This window comes from Macaca fascicularis, chromosome 16 (assembly GCF_037993035.2).
Source record: "Macaca fascicularis isolate 582-1 chromosome 16, T2T-MFA8v1.1".
Lineage (NCBI taxonomy): Eukaryota > Metazoa > Chordata > Mammalia > Primates > Cercopithecidae > Macaca > Macaca fascicularis.
The window spans coordinates 41898087-41911313 of NC_088390.1; the positions used below are offsets into that span (position 1 = coordinate 41898087).

At 40.8% G+C, this 13227-nt stretch overlaps 1 protein-coding gene across 6 annotated transcripts in view; it reads left to right on the forward strand.

Annotated features, from left to right (window-relative positions):
* Positions 1-13227, forward strand: part of AP2B1 (adaptor related protein complex 2 subunit beta 1) — a 139664-nt gene that overhangs the window by 7720 nt on the left and 118717 nt on the right. For all 6 annotated transcript variants that reach the window (XM_074019019.1, XM_074019021.1, XM_074019020.1 and 3 more), the window contains exons 3-4: positions 3414-3519; positions 11235-11370. In XM_074019019.1, coding sequence (XP_073875120.1) covers positions 3414-3519; positions 11235-11370 — 242 coding nt within the window. The remainder of the gene's footprint in view (positions 1-3413; positions 3520-11234; positions 11371-13227) is intronic.

A 13227-nucleotide genomic window follows, 5' to 3' on the forward strand; every position in this document is an offset into this window, starting at 1 on the left:
TCTGGGGGAAGTCCAACCTTTCATCTTTTGTAAAATTGTTCCTAAATAAAATAGATCATTTCTAGAAATGTGGAGGGTCTTCCCATCAAAGACAAACATTTTAGCCCATCTCAGCTTATTGTGCCTGTAGCTTAGCTTGCTTTATTTGTTGCTTAGGATCAGAATTCTGTGCTTTTGTATTCAGGAGTCCTTATATTTACCAAAATATTCCAGACATGACACCAACTACCATTCTTCTTTTTCTCTTGTTGCAGTGAGTTGCTTAATTACATCAGCTTGTTGTCTATAGCTTTCAATCTTGGCAACACATTAGAATTGCTCAGGCAGGGAACTTTGAAATAATATTGATGCCTGGGTCTCAACCTCAGCCTGATTTCATTTGTCCTGGATATGGTCTGGGTGTGGGGATTTTAAAGCTTCTTCACGTGGCCAGGCATGGTGGCTTATGCCTGTAATCCCAGTATGTTGGGAGGCCAAGACAGGAGGATTGTTTGAGTGCAGGAGTTTGAGACCAGCCTGGGCAACATGGTAAGACCCTATCTCTATGAAAAAAATTAAAAAATTAGCCCTGTATGGTGGTGCACACCTGTAGTCCCAGCTCTTTGGGAGGCTGAGATGGGAGGATCATTTGAGCTCAGGAGGTTGAGGCTGCAGTGAACTGTGACTGTGCCACTGTACCCTGGCCTGGGCAACAGAGAGAGACCCTGTCTCAAAAGAAAACAAAAATTAAAAAGAAAGCTCCTCAGATTGTTTTAATGTGTAGCCATGATTGAGAACTACTGCTAGCTGCTAACAGTGCTTGGTAGGTTTGATTGGGGGGAGGAGGAGGGAGAAAAGATAGGAATTTAATAAAGTTGTAGAATATATGACTTTCCCTCTTTTAGTACCCGTCTTTGGTCCTGCCCAACTTTTTCCTCCTTATTTTTATTACTTACACCTCACAAAAACCATTAGCCACTTGTCATTCATTCTCAGCTTTTTCTGATTTTCTTTTGGAAATATGTTTATTTCTTCTGTTAGCATTTTGTATGCTTTGATGAACCAAATGTCTATAATTCTATAAAGGGATATAATTACAATTAAATAGTTACAATTTTAAAACTCTCCTAAGTCTTCAAACCTACTCTTGAAAAGGGTCCTGGTGACCTTTTTTTAATTCAGGCATTTGTAAAAGTTTGAGACTGCAGATTGAATCACTGCTGATAAACATCATACTTAAAAAAAAATTGATAGATTGTGTTCCCTGTGCTTCCTGCAACACCCACCAGAACTGCCACTGAAACATATTCTTTAAATTTATGCTTTTGGAATTGGAATAATTTCTGTTACATCCTGCTTTGATTCTACAACACCTGCTGCTGTTCACAATTCAGACTTTCTGAAACCCTGCCGTTTGTCCTTTACTGTTCCCGGAAGTGAATGAGAGGAACTAAGAGCTGGATTTGGCAGGATGGGACGTGGTGAAGGGTCCTATGAAGAATGACTCTTTAAAGGGCCCAGCTTTTCTTGCTATGCTACTTTTGTAGCAGTTGATTAAATAGAAATTTTGGAACAATTTTTTTTGCCTTATTGGCCATGAGTATTGAAACGAAAGAGTGTTCTACTTATGTGTCTTACTAATTTCTTCCTTTCCACATAAGGGTTTCCGGCAAATCACGTAGTGTTCTGTCCCCACTATTTCTTTTCTTTTTTTTTTTTTTTTTTTTTTTGTGGAGGAGGGGAGGTCAGGTTTTAATGTCGCAGTCCTCAGGCGCCGTCATCCAGAGCCTGCCAGGGCCCGCGGCCATGTCGCTCACTCTGGTGGCAGTCGGCCCGCCTCATCAGGGCCTTTCGCGGAGACCGCCCCGTCGTCCTCGGGCACCAGCTCCACGTCCAGCTCCAGCTACCGCATATAGAAGCCCACGGCGCACACCTAGAGCAGGCTGGCGGCGAACACGGCGCCTGCAGCTGCGCCCCCTAGCGTCAGCTGCCTGTGTCCCCGCAGCGCCGCCAGGCCCACCGCGTGTGAGACGCTGCCCCCACACCACACACAGGCGGCCCAGCAGGAAGAAGCCATATGCTGCTTCGCCATCCATGTCACTCTGCATGAAGGAGATAACCCCGATGCCCGATGCCCGATGCCAGGAGGCCATTGCGGAACCAGAGGAAGAAGGCTGTCTCGTGCGCCTTTCGGAGGAGCCTGGCGCCCGCACAGTCCAGCTCAGACACTGGTGGCAGCGAAGCCCCGTTGCGGGGGCCATGGCCGAGGGCGAAGGACCCCTGGACGCCCCCCGTTCCGGGGCCACTGAGGTGGCAGTAGCAACCTCCGAAAGCGGAGACTGTCCCCACTGTTTCTGTGCTGGTGAATGAGATCTGGTGGAAAGGAACGACAGGAACAGTCTTGAAGGTGGAGGAAAGTCTTTGAGGCATGGTAGATGAGCTGGAGGATGTAGATGGAAAGTTGAGGTGTGAGTAGTCAACCTCTTTTTCATGGGCTTAGTGGTTTTTTTCCATTTCTTTTAAACAATATTAGGGTTGTTACTTTCTTTTTTATTTTGGGTCCAGCATCTTGAAGATAGGTGAGCCTGGAGACCAGGCCTTAAAATAGTGGTTACAGTCCCTGACATTTTACAGTGCGGAGCCTAAGCAGTCATTCAAGATTGCACGTTTGGAATTGACTCCATTGTATACCATTCTTGGTTTCAAGATTATTCTTGTTTGATTGAATAGGAAGGGCCTTAAAGCCCACTAATTTATTCAAGTACTGATTAAAATAGTGATTCTCAACATTGGGTGTGCATTAGAGTCACTTGGTGGAGTTCTTAAAGGTATAAATATGAGTTCTCCTTGACATTATGATTTATTTGGCCCAGAGTGGAGCCTGTACTTTGTTATATTTAGTATTTCTTAGGTAATAAGAGTGTGTGGCCAGGGTTGAGAAGCTTTGAATTCAAGAGTCAGGAGACACAGTGCTAGCCCAAGTTTGTCACTCACTCTGTGAACTTTGAGCCTCATTTCTTAATCTGTAAAACCGAGCGTGGGTAAATGAGATAATACATGCCTGCTCCCTACCTACATTTATGTTCTTCTCCAGACTTTAACATTCTGATGTAAGATCATCCTTCATATACTGTTATCTCCCCACTGTAGCTAGATATAATGAGATTTACTTTTTCCCACTCCTGTGGTTCTTAAAGATCTGGATTGCATCTTCCTCTCTGGGCATAATTTAAAAGGTTTTTAAAACTTACTGATGACTTCCTTATCAGTGAGTCAGGTAATAGTCTAGGGCTTTGAATTTTACGTATTCTATAATTTTAAAATCTTATTTCAGTTGCTGCTCTGCTATCCCGGTATTGGTTATTATATAGTGCAGTATTCTGCTCTAAATCTGTGGTCCTGGGACCTCACCAGTTTGTTCTCATCTCTTGCAGGAGAAATATTTGAACTAAAAGCTGAGCTCAACAATGAAAAAAAAGAAAAGAGAAAGGAGGCTGTGAAGAAAGTGATTGCTGCTATGACTGTGGGGAAGGATGTTAGGTAAGAGTCATCACTATTTATCACTTTAGAGGTCCATACCCCATCTTATGGCCTTTACTACTTTTCCTTTAAAACTATCATAGTCATGGAACCTCTAAGAATGGGTTTGTCCTACTAAAAACATCATCAGGAAGTACAGTCGCTTTTGTATTAATGCTCTACTTAAGTGGGTTTTTTTTTTGTTTTGGGGTGTGTGTGTGTATTTGTGTTAGAACAGTGAAACGAGTTTGATTTTTTTGCATTCACATCTAGCATAACACCTCCTGAGAGCTGGCACAGTTGCAAATGTTTTGGCTGAGATAGTTTTAGAAGATGATAAAAATATACTGAGAAGCATAAGTTCACATGATCTTTAATTGGCTCAAGCCACTGCCCTCAGCTTTACAACTGTACATTCAATTGCTGAATTCAAGATGAAAATCAATGTTAACCAAATCCATGTAGTCTTATTTCTTATTTCTGTAATTAAGACCATTTGGAAATAAGTAAGGATTATATGCAGGCCCCTGAGGATTATCCTAGGACCCTTTCAGGGGGTCCATGAGGTCAAAGGTGTTTTCATAATAATTCTTAGATGTTACTTGCCTTTTTCACTATTTTGATGTTTACAGTGATGGTGCAAAGCAGTGGTGGGTAAAACTGCTGGTGCCTCAGCATGAATCAAGGCAGTGGTACCAACCATAATGGTAGTCATCGTATTCCTTACCACCGTGTGCTAAAAAAGAGCAGTTTCACTTAGGAATGTCCTTCATGAGCAGTAAAAATTTGTTTTATTAAAACTTGAACCTTTTTAATACTCTGTTTGATGAAATAGGAATTACCCATAAAGCTCTTCTGCTGCATAGCAGTGTGATGGTCGACTTGAAAAAAAGCCCTTGTGGGGTTGCTTGAATTGCAAACACCATTTTTATGTGAAAGAATGATTGAGAGACAAACTATATTTAATCAGACTTTGGTATTTGGAAGATATTTTATCAAAAATGAACAAAGTGAACCTGTTACTTCAAGGGAAAAAAATTGACAATAGATACATTTCAGGTTTTAAAGTAAAAATTAGAATTTTGGAAAACCTGTATCTCCCATCATAAGCTTGACAGCTTCCTAATGCTTAAAGACTTTTCTGAGGAGATTGGTGGTGAAATTAATGATTGTGATTATTTGCTGTTTTATAATGAAATGTGTCAGCATAGCTCAGTGAACCAATATTTTTCCAAATGACCAGAGCCTATGTATATCACAAAATCATGCACAGATAAAAGATCTATTCAAAATACAGTGTAGGCCAGGTGCGGTGGCTCACGGTTGTAATCCCATTACTTTGGGAGGCCAAGGCAGGTGGATCACTTGAGGTCAGGAATTTGAGACCAGACTGGCCAACATGATGAAATTCTGTCTGTACTAAAAAAATACAGAAAAGCCGGGCATGGTGGCACGTGCGTGTAATCCCAGCTACTCTAGAGGCTGAGGCAGTAGAATCGCTTGAACACAGGAGGCGGAGGTTGCAGTGAGCCGGGACTGCGCCACTGCACTCCAGCCTGGGCAGCAGAGTAAGACTCTGTCTCGAAAAAAACAAAAAAACAAAATAGAATGTAAATGAATGGATTTTAATACAATCAAGTACAAAAAATTTATTGATATGGTTTCAGATTCTATATTGCAACTAACTTTTAAGAAACTACAGTGTGTGGACTCAGAAAGAGGAAAACCACCATTTGTCTAGTTTTATTTATTTATTTATTTATTTATTTATTTTTGAGACAGGGTGTTACTCTGTCACCCAGACTGGAGTGCAGTGACGTGATCTTGGCTCACTGCAACCTTTGCCTCCCAGGCTCAAGTGATTCTCCTGCCTCAGCCTCCCCAGTAGCTGGGATTACAGGCGTACACCACTGCCACCTGGCTTTATTTTTGTATTTTTAGTAGAGACGGGGTTTCACCATGTTGGCCAGGCTGGTCTCGAACTCCTGACCTCACATGATCTACCTGCTTTGGCCTCACAAAAGTGCTGGGATTACAGGTGTGAGCCGCTGTGCCCGGCTTGTCTAGCTTCAGTGTAACATCAAGAATTTCTAGTTATAACAACAAAAAAAAGAGAAAGTAAGGAATATCTAGTTATATGAAAAAGCTATTAAAATATTATTTCCTTTTCCAAGTTTTATACATGTATGAAGTTGGATTTTCTTATATTTCAAAACAACATTCTACAAAAGGTTGAATGCAGGAACATATGAGAAAGCCATTTTTGTTTAAAGTAGATATTAAAGAGAGTTGCAAAAAAAAAAGCAGTGTTACCATCTCATTAATTTAAAAACAGTACATTTTACCTTGAAAATGTTATGAAATGGGTTTATTCTTATTTTAATGGATTAATTTTTAAAAAATTTCTCAGTTTTAATTCCTGACATGGTAAAATATCAATAGGTATATAACTCACACGAACAAAAACTCTTTGGGATCTCAGGAATTTTTAAGAGTATAAGGGGATCCTGAGACCGAAAAGGTAAGGGCTGCTTCCCTAGCCAGACAGGGAGCCCAGACAGAAATGGCAGCCTAGGAAATGACTCTGTATCTTCTCTTGATCCAGGTGCTGCTCTTCTGAGGTGAATTTTTGCTATTTTTCTTTTGTTTGTTAGCACATAAAGCACATTTGGTTTTTAAATTGCTGTCCTGTGACCATCTATCTAAGGAGTTGGCAGACTTTTTTGTAAAGGACAAAATAGTAAGTACATCAGGCTGGCATAGAAAGTACTCTTTGCTTAGCAGGCAAAGAAGCAAAATTGAGTTTGTTAGGTAGGTACTTAACGTAACAAGAGAGATGATAAATTTCCACAAATTTTTTATTGAGGATATTCAAAGTAAAATAATAGTTAAGTATAATGTTTTGTACCACAGGTCTACTATTAAGTGGGATTCTTTTTGGGGGATGATAACATTTTGCTTAATTAGGATTCATAGTATTTTTCATCATCGGATTTGTTTTATTTATTTATTGTTTTGAGATGGAGTCTTGCTCCATCGCTCAGGCTGGAGTGCAGCGGCGCAATCTCGGCCCACTGCAGCCTTTCCTCCTGGGTTCAAGGGATTCTCCTGCCTCAGCCTCCTGAGTAGCTGGTACTGTATAGGTGCCTACCATCACTCCTGGCTGACGCCAAGTGATCCACCTGCCTTGGCCACCCAAAGTGTTAGGATTACAGGCATGAGCCACCATACCCGGCCAAGATTCATATAGATGAACACTTAGTTCATCTATAAAAACCACTTTTAGCTCATGGATTGTACAAAAATCCAGCACTGGGCTAGATTTAGCCCACAGGTGGTAGTTGCCTATCAGTGATCTGTCTAGTCACTGAAGGGCTGTTTTTGCCAAAGAATAAATCTGGATTGAAAGCATCAGTACAAACAAATGGTAAAAATTGTCATAACTCTTTTTTTTGCGGGGGATGGAGTTTCATTCTTGTTGCCCAGGCTGCAGTACAATGGCGTGATCTTGGCTCACTGCAACCTCCGCCTCCCAGGTTCAAGCCATTATCTTTTTTTTTTTTTTTGAGACGGAGTCTAGCTCTGTTGCCCAGGCTGGAGTGCAGTGGCCGGATCTCAGCTCACTGCAAGCCCCGCCTCCCAGGTTCACGCCATTCTCCTGCCTCAGCCTCCCGAGTAGCTGGGAGTACAGGCACCCGCCACCTCGCCCGGCTAATTTTTTTTGTATTTTAGTAGAGACGGGGTTTCACCGTGTTAGCCAGGATGGTCTCGATCTCCTGAACTCGTGATCCGCCCGTCTCGGCCTCCCAAAGTGCTGGGATTACAGGCTTGAGCCACCGCACCCGGCCTCAAGCCATTATCTTGCCTCTGCCTCCCGAGTAGCTGAGATTACAGGCATGCACTACCACGCCTGGCTAATTTTGTATTTTTAGTAGAGATGGGGTTTCTCCATGTTGGTCAGGCTGGTCTCAAACTCCTGAAAAATTGTCATAACTCTGTACAGGGGCTGCTGTGGTTTTGCCAAGCTTATTTCTGTATCCTGCAGAAAAGTTAAAACTCTTGATTTTTTTTTTTTTTTGTATGCCTGCTATTGCTGATGATTTTATTATGTACCTAGCACTATACCACTTATCATTATTCAAAAGAAAGGTTAGTGGATGTCTGTTTGCCTTCATGACACTTACTGTCTAGTTGATGAGACCCAAAACTTAAAAAATTAGGGAAAAATAAAACGTATTTATATAATTAGGCACCAAAGTATATATTTTAAAGGCAATATGAGTTCTACCAAAGAGAGATCCAGGTTAACAGGAATAGTTGAAGAACCCTTCTTGGAGATGAAATATGAGCTGTGCCTAGAAAGATAGTGCAAAGAAATAAAATGGAGATTAGCTATTTGTAGATCGTGATATTTCAGCCTTCCCTGCAAGTAACCTCAAGTGCAGCACTGTCCAGCAGAAATACAATGTGAACCACATATGTAATTTTAAATTTTCTAATAGCCATTTTGAAAAAGTGAAAAGAAACAGATGAATTAATTTTAGTAATACATTTTATTTGACCTAGTATATCTAAAATATCCTTTCAGCATGTAATCAACTTAAAAATTATTAATGAGATATTTTACATTTTGTTTTTCATACTAAGTGTTCAAAATCCAATGTGTGTTTTACATTGACATCACATCTCAGTTCACACTCGCCACATTGTGTTTAGTAGCCTCATGTGACTAGTGGTCACCATATTGGAAAGTTCAGGTTTCCAGTTTACAGGTTGGCACTTAACACGTTTTGCTTCTTGCTTGATCTTTGGCTATTAAGTCTTCTTGACCTTGTATAGATTGCTAGAATTAAACTATTTAGGATCTTAAATTTGTTATTGGTTAATGTTTCACATTTATTTACTGGTTATGGTTGTTTTGTGCATGAGCTAGTCTAGGAAATAGAAAACACATTTTTGGAGAGTGGTTCTTAGTATTTACTAAATTATCTACATGTGCATGAAACTACGGTGGGTACCATGCATACAAGTGAAACAAATAGTTTGCTTTTTAGGACAGGAGTTACTGGTTCAGTGGAGATATGGTGGATTCTTTGACCTGAGTCCAGCTTCCTTTCTGTGAATGATTTCTACTTCTGTACCCTTTTGTGTGTATAGGATGTATACCATGTGACCAGCTATTCCATTCCCTTTTTTCCCCTTACTTTCCTTGTGGAAATATACCTACATTTGTTTTTCCTTTCTTCTGTGCTAGTAGCAAGATGTTTAGCAGTATTAAAAAATTATAAGGTACTTTGATAAAGCATTGTGGGGAAGATTAATTGCTAACTTCCCGTAAAGTTATATTTATCCTATATTTTAAAGATACAGCTTACACTTTAGAATCTGACAAGCTCAACCCTTCCAAGCTAATGGTGCTCCTTTAAATTTATTTCCTGTGGCTTGTAGGAGAATGGTAAATCATGAAATAACTAGAACTTGGGAAAGGTGTAAACTCCTTTTATATTTGATTACTCTCAAATATTCTTTTGTCTGAATATGTAATGTTAAAAAAAAATAATTTCACTAAAAGAGAATCAGGACATCTTGGAGGATGACTGATTCTAGGTCTGGGATTAGAAATGTACAAAATGAGCCTGGATGGAGCATCTTGTCATAAAGGAAAGTATGGAAAATACCAGGTCATACCACAAGGATTCAGGAGCTAAGTTCCCACTGGTCAAGAATGGAAGAATATGAACATTAAAAAGTGTAACTGAAGTACTTTGAAACAGTACTAGATTGATATGAAGAATTATTATTCCTTTTGCCCTCTTGCACTCCTGAAAGCAAGATGATTCATCAGCAGCTCTACTAGAGCCACCCACGAAAAGTCAGCCAGGGTTCTTGCTGTTGTCGTGTCTGCTGAAACTGGGCACAGTCTGATCTGGAAATTCAGCCTCGTTATATGCCACCAGTGTTTCCATCAGTACGTGAAGGATATAGATTTCATTAAGTTGGACTAAGTGATCTTCCATAAATGGATTATCTAAGGCACCCACCCAATGAGAGAAACCATGTTACCTTTTTGTACATAAAATAAATATTTTAAAATAATTATTGTTATTATTTATTTATTTATTTATTTTTTGAGATGGGGTCTTGCTCTGTTCCTCAGGCTGGAGTGCAGTGGCATGATCATGGCTCACTGCAGCCTCTGCATCCCAGGCTCAAGTGATCCTCCCACTTCAGCTTCCTGAGTAGCTGGGACCACAGGCGCACACCACCATGCCTGGCTAATTTTTAAAATTATTTATACAGACAAGGTCTCACTGTGTTGCCCAGGCTGATCTCACACTCCTAGGCTCAAGCAGTCCTACCACCACGGCCTCCCAAAGTGCTTGGATTAAAGATGTGAGCCACTGGGCCTGGCTTTTTTGTTTTTGTTTTTGTTTTTGTTTTGGATGTGATAAAGGTAGTGGAAAAAAAAAAAAAAGACACTTGGCTGGGCATGGTGGCTCACATCTGTAATCACAGCACTTTGGGAGGCCGAGGTGGATGGATCACCTGAGGTCAGGAGTTTGGGACTAGCCTGGCTAACGTGGTGAAAACCGCTCTCTACTAAAAATATAAAAATTAGCTGGGCGTGGTGGCGCACACCTGTAATCTCAGCTACTCAGGAGGCTGATGCATTAGAATTGCTTGAACCTGGGAGGCGGAGGTTGAAGCAAGCAAAGATCGTGCCACTGTACTCCAGCCTATGTGACAGAGTGAGACTCTGTCTCAAAAAGAAAAAAAAAAGGATTCTTAAGATATACATTAAAATATTATAGATGAAGCTGGGCACAGTGGCTTATGCATGTAATCCCAGCACTGAGATTAACATTTTTCATAATAAAAAACTTATTCTAAAACTATATAGAGACCTTGTTGAGAACAGCACTACAATTTTTTTCCTATTTTTTTTTGGCTAGGGACAAGGTCTCACTCTGTCATCCAGGCTGGAGTGCAGTTATGTGATCATGGCGCACTGCCGTCTCGACCTTCTGGGCTCAAGTGATCTACCTGCTTCAGCCTCCTGAGTAGCTAAGACTGCAGGTGTGCACCACCATACCCAGATTTTTTAAAAAAAAATTTGTGGAGACAGGATCTCGCCATGTTGTCCAGGCTGGCCTTGAACACCTGGTCTCAAGTGATCCTTACAGCCTCCCAAAGTGCTGAGATTACAGACGTGAGCCACCATGCCTGGCCTATAGTTTCTTTTCTTTTCTTTTCTGTTTTTGTTTTTTTTTTTTTTTTTTTTTTTTTTTTTTTGAGATGCAGGAGTCTCACTCTTGTTGCCCAGGATGGCGTGCAATGGCGCGATCTCAGCTCACTACAACCTCTGCCTTCCAGGTTCAAGCGATTCTCCTGTCTCAGCTTCCTGAGTAGCTGGGATTACAGGCATGCAGCATCATGCCTGGCTAATTTTTTGTATTTTTAGTAGAGATGGGGTTTCTCCATGTTGGTCAGGCTGGTCTCAAACTCCCGACCTCAGGTGATCCACCTGCCTTGGCCTCCCAAAGTGCTGAGATTATAAGTGTGAGCCCCCGTGCCCAGCCAGTTTCTTGAGTAATTCATTTCTGTGACAGTTACCACTGTGGGGACATTTGTTCTTGCATCAATCACTCTGTTAGTTAAGGCTATTCATATTCTGTCCAACAGGTTGGCACCAACACCTGCTTACTTTCCTTTTCTCTTTTGCCCTCTCTTCTCAGTTCTCTCTTTCCAGACGTAGTGAACTGTATGCAGACTGACAATCTGGAACTAAAGAAGCTTGTGTATCTCTACTTGATGAACTATGCCAAGAGTCAGCCAGACATGGCCATCATGGCCGTGAACAGCTTTGTGAAGGTAACTTTTCCCAAGGCCTCAAGAACAGAGTCTGAATTGCAAATAAGTAACCTTTGTTCACAAGGAAGGAGTGTAGGGAAGTGTTGGCAATGACTAGGAATGTTCATGTTTTTAGCATTCTGTATACTAGTGTGTGTCATCCAGGGAAATTCAAACCATGTGCTGAGCTTTCTGTTAGCGGGACTTGGTGCATCCTTGACAGATGGGTAGAAGAAAACCTGGTGAAACCTCACTGTTTTACCTTCTGAGGCTGACAAAGGTTGGGCATATCATTGTAGTATCAGTAACTGGCAGCTTTACCTGTTTTATCTTTGTAGAAATTATGCTTATGAGTCAGCAGTAGTGGAGACTGTAGGAGTTTCTACTTTTGTTTCATTTAATAGGTCTTACACCATTTGATTTTTTTTTTTTTCTTTTGATACGGAGTCTCACTGTGTCACCGAGGCTGGAGTGCAGTGGCACGATATTGGCTCACTGCAACCTCTGCCTTCCAGGTTCAAGTGATTCTCCTGCCTCAGTCTCCCAAGTAGCTGGGATTACAGGTGACCGTCACCATGCTCAGCTTATTTTTGTATTTTTAGTAGAGACAGGGTTTTACCACGTTGGTCAGGCTAATTTCGAACTCTTAACTTCAAGTGATCCACCCACCTCGGCCTCGCAAAGTGCGGGGGTTACAGACACGAGCCACCACTCCCGGCCTGATTTATTTTTTTTAATGGAAAATTTTAAACATATTCAAGAAAAAGGACTAGTATAATAAATTCATAAATGTTCATCTTGCAGTTTTAACAGTTACCGACACGTAACCACTCTTGTTTATAATCCTTATACATATTTTCTGACCTCCAACCCTCTCTCCTGCTGGATAATTTTAAAGCAAATCCTAAGCATCATATATTAAATAGTTTTGTCCTTATATTTGTCAAGATAAGATCTTCTTTTTAAACATAACCACAATATCATGTCTTTAAAAATGGACAAAACATTTTCTTATTATTGAATATCCAGTCAAATCTTTCCTATCATAGATTTAAAGAAAATGATAATGGGATCGTTCCCATTAATTTTTATTTATTTTTATTTTTTTTGTGACAGAATTTCATTCTTGTTGCCCAGGCTGGAGTGCAATGGCACGATCTCAGCTCACCGCAACCTCTGCCTCCCAGGCTCAAGTGATTCTCCTGCCTCATCCTCCCGAGTAGCTGGGATTACAGGCGTGCGCCACCACACCTGGCTAATTTTGTATTTTTAGTAGAGATGGGGTTTCACCGTATTGGCCAGGCTGGTCTTGAATTCCTGACCTCAGGTGATCCACCCACCTTGGCCTCTCAAAGTGCTGGGATTACAGGCGTGAGCCTCTGTCCCCAGCCTAATGTTTTTTTAATAGTTGTTTTTTCTCTGTTTGGAACTTAGTGTACATTTAAAAAAATCAGACAGCATTTCTAAAATTAGCTTCTATTTAAAATGTTTTGAAAAATGTGCAATATGCCTTCTTCTTTCTCGTGGACTTTTTGTTCTTTTCCTTTGTTTAGCTACGTTGTAGAGTTAGAACATAACAGTTTGTTCTCTGTGATTGGTGGTTCACAGGTGGAATATATCATTGGGAATAATTTAGTTTACATTTTTTGGAAGTTAGAGTTGTGCATGGATTTATATGGGCTTAAAGACATTTTTTAATGTAGGGCAGTTTAAAAGAGTGTTCTTTCTCCATATTCTATTTACTGTATTTGGAAGCGCTTGCTAGTAAAAGAGAATGTATGTCAGTCAAGAACTCAGAGGGCCCTCTCTGCTGCGTAACTTCAGGTACTTATTTCAAGCCTAGACCGGCTCCTGTGCTCCCCTTTGTTTTCTTGGCTG